Here is a 13832-nt window from a genome sequence, read left to right as displayed (position 1 = left end):
GTAGCAGGTGAGGAAAATGGTGACCTGCCCAAGTCCCAGAACTAAGGAAGTGGAGAAGGGGCGCAAAGCCAGGTTTCCTGACTCCTGATCCAGTGCTCTTTCCAGGGTATCACAATCCCCTCCTTTTCTCATGTTTGAGGAGTCAATTCAGTTCGGCTCACAGAAAGAATCATACCATAGCTTGTGAAATCCGCATCCGTTGAATGGTACAATGGAGCTGGTGCTAAAGGTGTCTCTTGTGAACTGAAGCAGACTTTTGTTGAATATTTTTGCTGTTTCATCTGGCTGACAGCCTACAAAAGAAGGGAAAATAAGATGAATGTCAAAGAGGAGAACGAAAACCAAAGGATAAGACTTCAAAACTGGTGTGTTGTTACCAAAACAATGGTGGCACTCCAATAATGTCTTCTGAGAATTTAGAGCGGGAGAGGTGGCAGGAGGAAGTTAGGATGATTTCTGTCCCATCCCCCATGCTTCCCTGTTTAACTTTACATCTAAGATGCTTCAGTAAAGGATGGATGGAGGAAGGGAAGAAGTATTAACAGCTGACGATACTCTATCACTGTGGTCTGTATATGATGCTGGGGCCGGGAAGCCGAACAAAAATTTTGACAATTTCCACTGATTCTGATGAAGTCGATGTGAAGTCCACATACCCATGTTGGGCCCAATGAAAAGCAATCTATGTTGCAGATGTTCTGAGCATACAATGATGTCCTTCTCTTCTGGATACACCACAATAGTTAAATGCTTTAGGCAGGTTAATTGAGCAACATGAGGGCCAGGAAGAGGAAATAAGCATCCACTGAAAGCCTCCTAAGTGCCAGGTACACCAACTACATTTTAATTCACCTCAATGAACTATATCTTATTCACCCTTGATTCCCAGTACCTGGAACATAGTAGAGCCTCAATAAATGTTTGATGAATGAATGAATGAGTCAATGAATGGATACAGAAGAGCAAACTTGAAGACATGGAACCTCACAGCTGAGAATGAATTTCTAAATCAATGAAGGTACAGAGACCTTCGCTGGGTGAGCTTTGGAAAGTTAACTCGTAATTCTGGATCTTTGTTAATAATACCGCCAATGAATATTAGTATTAGAAAACAGAAAAACCAAAAGGACTCCATGCTTGCTTAACAGGTCGTTAAGAAACACAGGTAGTGTCCTGACCTGCCTTCTGGATCTGTAGTGAGCCAGGGAACCCATCCCCAGCTGGAAGATTCTGGTGGAGGCAGTGAAGCACCAGGCTGTCCCTGGAGTCTAGAAATAGGATCAAGGTAACTGCTCCAGAACAATGATACCTCAAGATTCTGTCCGTGGAAGGTTATGCCTCAATTCAAGGCATCATGTAGTATATAAAAACCAGAACACCACAAGCACTGTGTATCTGTATTGTGCTTTCCAGTTTTTAAAAACACTTTTACATCCATGAATTCTTTTAATCCTGAAAATAACCTGGAGAGTTAGACAATATTACTTCTTTTCCAGATAAAGAAACCATTGTCAAGTGACACGTCTGAAATCACACCATTATTTACAGGAAGAGGTCAGACTGAAAGTCAGTAGCTAAAGAATGTTACAAATTATTTTTTTATTTTTATATTTTAAAGATTTTATTTTTAAGCAATCTCTACCCCCGTCGGGCTCGAGCTCATAACTTTGAGATCAAGAGTTACAAGTTCTACCGACTGAGCCAGCCAGATGCCCCAGAATGCTACAGATTTAAAATGTTTATCAAACAGCTGCTAGGCACTGATTCTACGGATGCTCGTTTTCTTTTCTGTAGTTTTTCTCACCAACGTTTAACAACGACCACACACTTACTTAAAAAGACTTATTCAAAGACATATTTTCAGTGATTTAAAAAAAAAAAGAGGTTAGTGGAAAAATGACAAAGATGGGTTTACTACCAGAAAACTGAACACTGGAACCACCCAGATACCAATTACTCTGAGGACCATGTTTTCCAGCGTCCTTGAAGCTGGATGTATCTGCAGACTAAGCCTGGGTCAGTAGGGTGTACGTAGGGTGTACGCGGATGTGAACTGTACTTTCAGGTCATTTCCTACAGGAAAAGGATCCTGCCTTCTCTTCTCCCTAACTGGAATGCAGGTGGGATGACAATAACCAGAGCAGCCATCTCAGACCAAAAATGGAAGCATTTTTTTGAGGGCGGTAATCAAATAAGAGACGCCTGAGTGTGTGACACTGTGGAGACACCGTATCATCCTCAGACTGACTATACCCATCTTGACGTAGAAGAGAGACTTCTTGTAGAGACTGAGCCTCATCTGAACAGTACTTATGTTCAACTTTTGTTTTGTATCACCTTTAAAAAGAACATCAATAACAAAGCTGAATGCAAGCTAGAGAGTGCTCTTGTGAAAAAAAATCGTGATTAAAAAAGAGATTTATTTAATTTAGTGTTGAGAGAGAGAGTGCATGGGGGGGAGGGGCAGAGGGAAAGAATCTTCAAGCAGACTAACCCATGAGATCATGAAACCAAGAGTCAGACACCTAACTGACTGAGCCACCCAGGGGCCCCAGAATCATGTGATTTTTACAACAGGAATGTCGGTGCTAATCATTACATCCCAGCTCCAGGTAGCATCCCACTTCATTGTGCATAACACATTTCCAACAGATAGTGATAGTATTGAACTCAATTAAAAAACAAGGAAACAGTCCACAGAAACCAAGTGAAACATCCAACATATATTTTTAGAGGCCGACCTCTTGTCGGTAGGTGTGGTGATGGATGTGTGCTCCTGTGACTCATCCATGGGCACAAGCCCACACTACTAAGAATGAAAGATTAGAAAGGCTGGATTCGCTGTTTAATGTCTTCTAATTCAAACAGGAGAGCTGGAATGGATGTTCTAGGTTATCCAACCTAACTAAACCAGTGGTTCTCAAACCCTGTTTTCATAATAGAAATTGTCAGGGAGTTTTTTAAATTTATGGATGCTGGGAGCCCCCCCCCATCCTAGACCAAATAAATCGGCACCTAGGTGGAGCCCAGGCAAGTTCTGTTTGCTTTAAGTATGACTGCTTCAAGTTAAACCATGGATTCTTCTCCCAGGGTAAATGGGTTTCCAAGAGACCACAAAGGGCGTTTTGGGAATTATAAAAATCCTGCGTTGTACCAAAATTATGTTCATCAGGTTTTCCAAGGGAAAAAGTTTACAGTTCATTTATGATGGGAAAACAAAAATCACCATTTAAAGAAGATATGAATTGTTGAGTTTGCTAGTACTGATTAGCCGTGTGGCCACAGGCGAGTCACTTTCCCTCATTACACCTAAACTTCCTCATCTGTAAATTGGTAGGGATATTTCTAAACCTTGAGAGCTTGTTCCAAAGATCAAAGAGAAAAGGACATAAATAAACCTATCATTATGCCAAGAACAGTTTAAGATTTCAGCTGATAATAGCTATTAATGTCTTTACGTCTTTTGGTAATAAATGACCAGCCAGCTCCTGGTTAAAAACCATCCAGGGTGGTTTGGAACAGCTCAGGGGGTTGGGAAGTTCTTCATAAGGAACTGACACAGCCTCACAGCAGGTGTTGTCCACTGACCTCGGGCTGGTTCTCTTCCGCAGCCATGGAAAAGGGTCATAATCACTTTCCCAGAGGACAATACTTTAGATATTTAAGCACTCATTTTTCAGCATGGAAAAGAATGGACAGGTGGTGTTTAGGATTTGTCACAGCTCTAAAGTTCTATGGCTATAACATTTTAGGGATGCCTGATACATGCCTTAAGTGGCAGCATATGAAGCATTAACATATTAATAGTGTTCACAAATATATCACATAAAGTCTAGTCTTAAGTTAAAAAAAGTTTTGCTTACACATTCCATTTGAACCAAATCTGGTTATTTTTAAGCTTCTTTCTATACCTACTCATTTTTTAAAAAGTGATTTTATTTATTTGAGAGAGACACAGAGATAGCGAAAGAGATGGTGACAGAGAGTAAGAGCCGGGAGGAGAGGGAGAAGGAGGCTCTCCGCTGAGCAGGGAGCCTGCTTCTCCCTCTCCTGGCTCGCCATCTCTGTCTCTCTCTCAAATAAATAAATAACATCTCTACACCCAACATGGGGCTCGAACTCAAAACCCTGAGATCAAGAGTTGCATCTTCTACTGAGTAAGCCAGTCAGGCACCCTTGCACCTACTCATTTTTAAAAAAAATGTATTTCAGAGAGAGAATGCATGAGCGAGCAGGGGGTGGGGAGAGTCTCAAGCAGATTCCCCTCCGAGCGTGGAGCCAAATGCAGGGCTTGATTCCAAGAACCTGACATCATGACCTGAGCCAAAATCAAGAGTTGGATGCCCAACTGACTGAGCCACCCAGGCGCCCCTACAACTACTCATTTTTATTTAGGTTTTTAGCATATAAGTGTGGAGAATTTTCAAAGGTATTTTCTTTGGCAGTGTTTAAAATATCATGGAAGCTCTAGTTCCTTAAACATAAAAATAGTTAATACAGTAATAATGTAAATTTTAGTAGCATGAAAGTATCAGCCAGCACATAGAAATGAGAATCAAGATTTTAAAAAGAAAAAAAAAAAAAAGGAAACACTCAACAGCAACAAAAGTACAAAAATTTGACAGACAGAAACTTACAGTTGTTTTTTTTAAAGAGAAGTGAACATAAAACATAAGGAACACCAAAGTTACTGTATTTATATTTTTATAGAACTGCAAATTCTCACACTTCAGATTTTTATTCATGACATTAAGACACGGCACTCTTAGGATTTAAACGCAGGTGTGTTTGCAGGGATGGCTCACATTTAAACACCTGCTCAGGGTATTAGTCCAGGAAATGCACACAGAATATTTCCATACACCTTGCACAGGATCAGTGATATGGCTGTGGGTTGACTTCAAGTTCCAAGACACACCATAACCTCCTAGCAAGTAATAAAGGGTCTGATTTCATTGCAATCACTTCCTTTTCTTCTGGAACCCATTTATAATGCACACCATCCCAGTAGAGCAAAACCTAAAGTGGAAATTACGTACATCATCACTTGGGCACTCCAGTGCCTTCTGCTGACCTGCCACCATGCCCTGACCAGCCACCTGGGAGATGTCCTCCTGAAACGTAAAAGATACAACAGTTAACAGCATCGAAGAGCTCAAGTGCATGCTCCAACTTTAGCAAACACCACGGGGCTTGGGCTCCACTACAAAAATGACCAAAGCACCAGTCATAAAAGTTCTGTTCCTCCATCTGAACTAAGACTCATTAATGAAGGCAGCCTCGTCATTTCCAAATGCTTCTTTTGGGCCCCTTAGATCAGGCTTTAACCCTATCAGATACCCATTCATGGTCACTTCAGCTAGAGTTTGCTCTTCTTTTGCCATTCCAGTAATCTCTAACTCTGTATTCATACTGAATATTTAGTTCTTTCAGGGTCTGAACTCTGATGTTAGAACTTTTTTCTCCTCAAAGTCACTAAAGACACTGGAGGATACAGAGTTAAGTTAGTCCTGAATCCCATGGAAAAGTGCAGAGTCCAGATTTTTGAGAGAAATAAACTACCAAAACACACAGGAAACCAATGCATACCTAAAGGGCAGTTTATTGACACCAACAGATCGGCCAGAATGCTTATGTCTGCTTCCCACCATATCCCATCCTTCTTTACAGGCAAAGTTACAGGGGAAATTATCATCTGATGGTTTACTCTCAGGCACGAACTGCTGCATTTGGACTTGGACAAGGCAGGGAACCGGGAAACAGACTGATTGGGATAGGAGAAAGGATGGGCTTACTGTAGCCCTTGGTAGATGTCTGAGAGACACCACGTGGCAGGTCTAACATACAGACTGCACGTAGGTAAGCTATCTGAAGATGGTGAGAGGTGTGACTTGTAGAGCAAAGTAGTAGGAGTTTGTGACCCTAGATCCTTGACTCAAGAGTTCTGCAACCCTGAGCAGATTATCTGACATCTCCAAGCCTCGCTCAGTCTCATTTATAAAAAGGTTGTTATGCTCTAGGGATGTTGTAAGGATTAAATGAGCCAATACATGGAAAGCACTTAGTTTGGTACTGAGCAAACAACAAATACATAATAAAGATGTTAATGATGACAGTAAATGGAATCCAGCACTGATGCACCCATATTCCTAACTCTACTATAGAGTTGGTGAAAATAATTACATGGACAGGACACTTTCTCCTTTGGGGAATGCTGGAGTACAATCTGACATCCCCCACCCCCACCCTGGTTTCTTTTTTGAACATAACTGACATACCCTTGATTCAACAGGCTCCCATCAGATTTGTAACAATACAATAGATAATGATGAGGTCATGCCCACCCATTCATTATTATTAGATTAGGTTACAATCTCATCCTGTCTCATCAATTCTCTATTGGTTTACAACCTGAGAAATTCAACCCCAGGACATAATATCCGGAGCCTGCAGCCTAGGTCCCTGGGATGGTTGTGATTTCCCTTATCTGTCCACTTATTTTTTAGGACCATAGCTCTTTCTCAGTTAGATATAGATTCTCTCTCAATTTCTCCCATATGGGGCAAGCACTCTAGACCTCCTCCCCAACAACCCCCTCCCCAATTTACCCTCCCAAGCTGTGCCCCTAAACAGATTACATGACATGAATTCACAAGTTACTTCATGTTGTAATTCTTCCTTGAGGCCCAGGGCAGTGCCCCTTCCATAGCATGACCAAGTTTTTTCTCACAATTTATGCAACACTGTGTTGTATCTTTTTATGTGTCTGTCTCCCATACACTAATATGATTGACTTTGTCTTGTTTGTTTCTTCAAAATATGGCAGAATAGACTGTGAGCTTGATAAAGGGCCAGTGCTAAATGAATCAAAGTTCAGGAACTCAAATCTCAAATGCACCTGCTTGGACTTCAGAGCCAGCCCTGAAAGAAAGGATGCACAGTGAAGGTGATCCTGTGGCTCGCGCTTAAACGGATCACAGTTGAAAAAAAGACAGACATGGGAAGGTCAATAAATGGTGCTCAGGGGAATTTTTAGAATCAAACTTCTAACCTGCCTTATAAATGGAAACCACTGGTATTATTCCTTCCGGTGTGAATCAAATAGCCTTCCGAAGAGCAACAATGCCTCTATTTGAAAATGATACTGCAAGTCTGCAATTCTACCTTTGTTTAAACCCAGATTAACTAGTGTGGGACAAGGAGCTGACCTCCCCAGCTAAAGACTTAAAAACCTAATCTGGATATCACACAGAGCTACTACTAATTGATTGCATTCATCCTCATTTGCACTTGTAAATAAAAAGGGCACTGGAACAGTCGCCAGAAAAATCTGGGTTCAGATTGGTTCCACTACTTATTAGCAGCAGTAGTGCTCGGAAACCTTCGTTTTTAGCCTCAGTAAGAATACAATAACAGCTACCTAAGTAAGGGGTTGCCAGCAAAGTTGAACTCAGCACATGCTTACAGAGTATCTGCTCCGTGCCAGCAAGGAAGACGACTAACGGAGCCTTGCACTTACGACATTTACGTATCTGGTGCGACAGATAGTAGAGAAAGGTTATGGAAACTCTGAATTATAAGTGAATGATATCTGCAGGAAGGTGTGTGGCAGACAGCAGGTGCCTGAGAAGTGACAGTCCTTCCCTTTCTCTTGTCCTCAAAATGTGGAAGGACGAGATGAGGAAATTAGAGCTCTGAAAACGTCTGGTCCAACACCCTGTTCCATTTCCTTCCCCTCTCTCTCTCTTTCTTTTCTTTTTTCTTTCTTTCCTTTTTTCTTTTCTTTTCTTCCTTCCTTCCTCTTCCTTCCTTTTCTTTCTTTCTTTTCCTTCCTTCCTTCCTCCCTCCCTTCCTCCCTCCCTCCCTCCTTCCCTTCCCTTCCCTCCCTTCCCTTTTCTTTCTTTTCTTTCTACATTTATTTATTCATTTGAGAGAGAGAGAGGGAGAAGCAGACTCCCCGCTGTGCAGAGAGCCCATTGGGGGACTCTATCCCAGGACCCTGAGATCATGACCGGAGCTGAAGGCAGACTGAGCCACCCAGGTGCCCCCTGTCCCATTTCTTATGCTGATTCCCCTTAAACCTCTGGGCCAAGGGACGGGGCCAGTGCATGATGATGGTGATGACAGCTAAAACTTACTGAGCACTGTCTGTGCCAATTACTGAGCTAGATACCATCCCTATTTTGGATGCCGATGTATTACGAGAGAGCTAGGGGATAAGGGTTATCATCATCCTCATTGCGTGGTTAACTGGGGCACGGGAGGCTAAAGCATATGCTGAACCAGAACTTGATCCGGACGCATTGTGCTGCAGAGCCCCTGCTCCTGAGGATAAACCACAAGGGAAAGGCAAAGTGCTGTTCACCTCGTCCCAACGACACACATGAGATTCTTAGGAGCCAGCCTCAACACAGTGATCCCATTTTTAGACACAACATTAACTCAGAACGAGTCATGCCAGCTTATTTTGAGTGTGGGCAGGCAAAAAAAATTCATGGTACTAGTCACTGCAGTGACCTAGGGTGTGTGACTTTTTTCTGTGTTTTGTGTTTAGACATAAATTTAGAACTTGCTAATTTTCCAACTACTGCACCAGGGGAGTTCTTAGTGCCTTCAAAGCTGAGGTTCTGGGACATTCTAAGGTGTTGACTTTGCACAGGGGACCCCCTAAATAAGAAGGCTGAGGAAGGAGTGGGGAAAGATCGTCTCATTTTGTGAAACAAACTGATAGAACACATTCTGTGTGCGTTACGTTATAATCATCAGCACAGTACTATAAGCTCCTGAAAGAAAATGCTTTGTGGGCCAAGCAAATTACTCTGATCAAGAGAAGGAGCTTTCGAGTGGTGGACATAAAAAGCAACACTGGGAATATTCTATATAATAGATAATAATGGGGATGTCCAGTTTACAATCACCAAAGCTGGTTAACTTCTATCCCAAAGTTGGGTAGTCAACATGCCCTGTCTGTCCAGCCGAAGTAACTAGTACAACGGTAGACATTTGAACCACACAAGAACATCCTGTGGATTTTCCTAAGTGGACCCAAGGGAAGAGAGTCAGCCCTTTTCTGGCCGAGAAGCTTAGGAGCTTTCGGTGGCCATACTCCCACTAGGCTAAGGAAGCAAGTCTGAGGGAGAAGAGAGTCAAAGAGACATCCAGAGACCTCTGGCAGCACCAGGATTCAGGTTCCAACAGTCCTTAAGGCTTTCAACCCTGCCTTCCCTGTAGTTATGTAAAAAGGACCTGTAGCCTATCAGTAAATTTCCCTTTGTAAGGTCAAGCAGAGGTTTTACAACTTGCAATCAAGAGACTACTTTACAGGTTCAAAGCACAAGGTTTCTGACAAGCTCTGGAATTCAGAAACTAGGGCCCTAGACACAGGTAAGAAGGTCTGAGTTCTGGGCTCTGCCAATGTCATTTTCCTTCGCTGGGTCCTAATAATTGTAATTGCAACTGTGCTAATAATTATGATTGTAAGGTTATTTTCTCAGTTTAGAAAAATCTGATAAGCAATAGCTTCCTTCCAGGCAAGTTGAATTTCACGTAACAAGTCTTCACAGCAGACCAGTTAAAGGGGTGGGAGTGAAAGCAAGCGAGCAGACATCAAAGATGGGAATTTGTGTTAAAAACGTGCACCTGTATTTCTGCTGTCTCTGAGTTCATGAGGTTACCTTTACTTGCTACCCTCGGGTCTCTATGTTATCTTCTTCATTTACGATGCAGAGGGAGAGAGAATGGAGGAAAAACCCAAAAGCTTTCCTCTTGTGACTTTCACGAAGGGAATGGACTTGACTGTAAATCTACTGTCTTTTTTATGACCAGGATAGGGAAATTTATCATGTAGGCAAATCTCAAGTGATTTTCAGAAATACAAGATACAAAGTACAATGAGCTGTGAAAAATGCCACATATTTGAATGCACTTGAACTCTGCCATTGGCAATTTGCATACTATCACAAAAGAGATGCCGGTGCTGACTCAGACACATTCTCTCTGGCTTCTTATAAGGGAATTCCTAGGCTCTTGTTATAGACGCAATTTTCATATTGGATCTGAAACAGAAAATAGGATTCACACAGTGACATCTGCTCCCTTAGCCGAACTAGAAATCCTGCAGTTCTTGAAGGACTACAAATTGGGGATAAAAATGGATTTTAAGTATACAGTCCAGCTGTTTACAAATGAGCAGGATATACATCTGAGAATTCCAGCCTGGAATTAAGACCTATAATCACCAGACACATATTTTAACCTATTTTTCCAAACTCAGATGCCGGCACTTTAAAAACAATTAGGAATAATTTTTAATCAAGCCCAGTAGTCAAAATTGATAAACTAATGTCAATTATATTTCATTTAAAAAAATTTTAAAGCAAAATAAAACATAAAAATAGATAAAATGAACCTGTACCAGAAATCACATGGCATATTATTCCCTTAACAGTTAAAATTCTAGGGGCGCCTGCGTGGCTCAGTCAATTGAGTGTCTGCCTTCAGCTCAGGTCATGATCCCAGGGTCCTGGGATCAAGCCTGCATCAGGCTCCCTGCTCAGTGGGGGAGTCTGCTTCTCCCTCTCCCTCTGCCCCTCCCTCTGCTTCTCTTCTCCCTCTTTCTCTCTCTCAAATAAATAAAATCTTTTTTAAAAAAAATTCTACACTGAACTCATTATCTTCTTCTACAAATCTATTTTTTCTCATTTTTTTCCATGTTATTGTTTTAAAAATTAGAGACAGTATCAGCCTCCTATTTACACAGGTTCAAAACCAAAGTCAGCTTTTACTAATCTCTCTCCTTGCCCGCTTTGATTGAATCATTTGCAAAACAGATTGTTTCAGACTTTGGGATTTCACAGACCAGAAAATTGTCAAAAGAACATTGGGATTATAGAGATACTCTTTCTCCCCTCCCCCCCCAAGTAATGAAAACCAAAGAAATACAGGTTGGAGCACATGAATTTGCCATTTTGAAAGTCAAGAAATGGTCAAGTATCAGTGATTTCAGAGGGTTCAACCTGTTAAAGTTCTCTCCTCCCAATTACTACCATATATCATTACCATAATGTCACATAGGAAGAGCCATTTTAACACTAAAAATTTAGGTAGGGCACAGTTTTAAAGGGCAGTCCATGAAATTGAATAGATTTAGCTTTAGAACTCTCCATGTGGTTATTTTTCATATTTCCCACAAATCAATGGAAACTCACAGATCCCCATGGGTCTCTTTAGTATTATTTGAATAGAAGAGAAAGCTCGGACTTTGGAGTCGGATGGTGGTTTACATCCAAATTTCTCTACCAGACTTCTCTAAACTTCAGCTTCTTCACNTATCTGAATAGAAGAGAAAGCTTGGACTTTGGAGTCGGATGGTGGTTTACATCCAAATTTCTCTACCAGACTTCTCTAAACTTCAGCTTCTTCACAGGTTAATGTCAGCAATCTCTTGGAGAGGCAGTGTGGCATGATCAGGCATGTGAGTCCAACACATAAGGCTCTGAATCCTTACTGTGACACTTAGTGCCCCTAAGCCTTTGGGCAAGTGAATTAACTTCTGGAATACCCAGGTCACTCATCTGCAAAATGGAGACGGTAATAATAATGCTTTCATGATAGGGAGGATAGAGAGAAACACCCTGTTCAGGGCCTAACAGACAGTAAGAACTCAATAAATGGTGGAGGGTATTATCATTATTACTACTACTGTTTTTGTCAGGACTAATGAGGTAATATTTTAAAAGTGCCTTCCTTCTTACAGAGAAATCTAAAATTCAATATACAAGAAGGAATGCATGAGATCAATGGCAGCTACACTTTCACAGCATTTCCTAGGTGCTCCAAAAGGCATCATTCTAAGTGTACTAATTTCTGTTTTATAGGAGATTGAGCCTATTACTATCCCCATTTGATTGATAAGGAAATTGAGGCACAGAGACTTAACTAAGTGTCACAGCCAGGATTGACATCCAACTTTACCTAAGTAATTCCCAGTGTTGCCAAGTAACTGTAGGAGGGCCCAGGAAGGTGCTGGGGAGCTCTTGCTGATAGGATGTCAGCTAATCCAAGGGGTCAGGTGTGGGGGGGTTGGGGTGGGACTGATTGAGGCAAAGCTGTCCTTTTCTAGTGTATCCACATGCTACAGAGTGGGAGTCCAAGGACCCAAATCCGCAGGAGACAATTTGGGTCTGAGAGGCAGGTTTTAAAAATCATTGATTTTGACGAATTTGAATTTGATTAGGCTGAGCAGCCCTCTCAAGCCTGTTGTCTTATACCCAGTCCACTTCATTCATCCTTCCCCACAAATGTGTTCTTCCTCCTAGCTTTCTTTTCTCAGTAGAAACACCCACCATCCAGTCAGTCAGCTGCCACGATGCATGGAAGTCAGTCTTGGTCCCTGTCCTCCTCCATCGACTTTCATCGCAGTTACTCTGACAACTTTTTAATTCTCTCCCTGCCTTCAAGCTTTGAAATTTTCTAAGGGATTTTTCAGAGGGCATTCAGTCTTTTCAAATGGCTCATCCCATCATCATCTGTTAAAAACCAGTCCAAAGGCTTCCACTGGTCCCCAAGGCTTTCCACCACCCAGCCCCTGGCCACTTTGTGGCTTTCGCCTCCTGCCACTCTGCCTGAATGGCCACAGCTCTGTCTCCAGTATTAGTCCCAGGATGCAGACTCAGGTGTCTACAGGTGATGGGGTTGCAGGAAGCAGGCTGGGGTGAGGGAATGCTGGAAAAGTAGGGACAGAAATAAACAGGAAGTGCATAAATGATTTATGGGGAAGCTTGGAATACTGGTCTGTTTTGAGGAGAAAAGCAAAACCAGGATTTTTATGTAAATATTTCCTGATTTATAAAATCAAACATCTTAAGAACACATCACGGAGGTGAACTAAGATCTGGACTGGACTCTGACAGCCAGTTTGTGACCTCTGCATCAGACCGAATGAAAGAGGTCTTATTTACCTTTACATTCCTAGAGCTTGACTCATCACAGGTTCTCAGGAACTGTGTACTGAATAATGAGAGTCTTGGCACACCTAGATTTTTTATAGGCAAAATCTGGGGTTAACAATAGCTACATTTACTGAGCCCTTACTGCATGCCAAGCACTGTGCTAAGCATTTCATGTCTAAAATCATACTCCACTCTCACAACAGAGAGGTGGACATCCTCTTCCTCCATTTTTTTTTTTTTTAAAGAGTTTATTTATTTATTTGACAGAGACAGAGACAGCCAGCGAGAGAGGGAACACAAGCAGGGGGAGTGGGAGAGGAAGAAGCAGGCTCACAGCAGAGGAGCCTGATGTGGGGCTCGATCCCGTAACGCCGGGATCACGCCCTGAGCCGAAGGCAGACGCTTAACCGCTGTGCCACCCAGGCGCCCCTCTTCCTCCATTTTTGGATGAAGAATGCAGACAGACAAGATGAGGCATTTTTTCCTAGTGAAGAGAAGAGGTGAAATTTAAGTCTGTCCAGATTTCAGAGCCCACGATTTGTATCTGATTGCCTTTGTCATCTGAGAAAGCGAGTACTATCAGGCCATTTGGAGACATGGGTAGTATCTATAACACTCAACACTGATTTTTCAATAGGTGTGTTTGAAAATTTTATATGGATCAAGCATAGCAAGTGGAGAGTAAAAAGTGTTCCTCAAATGTTGCTACTGGAGCTGGTGGAGACTGAAATGGTAGAATGCACGGCCAGTTACAGCGTGACTTTCCATGTCACAGCTCATTGAGGTTAGCGATAATTAATTCAGAAACGACTCATGCTTCCTCAGGCACCTTGCTACCCTATACATTCCAAAATCTCCACAAAGAACCCATAGGTTGAGGCC

General features: G+C 42.1%; 1 protein-coding gene across 8 annotated transcripts in view; it reads right to left on the bottom strand.

The window, feature by feature from the left end:
• The window catches only part of PATJ (PATJ crumbs cell polarity complex component), a 341090-nt gene that overhangs the window by 69078 nt on the left and 258180 nt on the right, over positions 1-13832 (bottom strand). For all 8 annotated transcript variants that reach the window (XR_004623211.1, XM_034653499.1, XM_034653506.1 and 5 more), the window contains 2 exons: positions 5040-5114; positions 176-293 (listed from right to left, as the gene is read on the bottom strand). Coding sequence is in view for 7 of the 8 variants with exons in the window: in XM_034653499.1 (XP_034509390.1) it covers positions 176-293; positions 5040-5114 (193 nt within the window). In the remaining variant the exon portion in view is untranslated. The remainder of the gene's footprint in view (positions 1-175; positions 294-5039; positions 5115-13832) is intronic.

Source organism: Ailuropoda melanoleuca, chromosome 2, assembly GCF_002007445.2.
Source record: "Ailuropoda melanoleuca isolate Jingjing chromosome 2, ASM200744v2, whole genome shotgun sequence".
Lineage (NCBI taxonomy): Eukaryota > Metazoa > Chordata > Mammalia > Carnivora > Ursidae > Ailuropoda > Ailuropoda melanoleuca.
The sequence above is the reverse complement of the archived record's forward strand: the minus strand, read 5'-3'. Positions and strand labels throughout refer to the sequence as shown.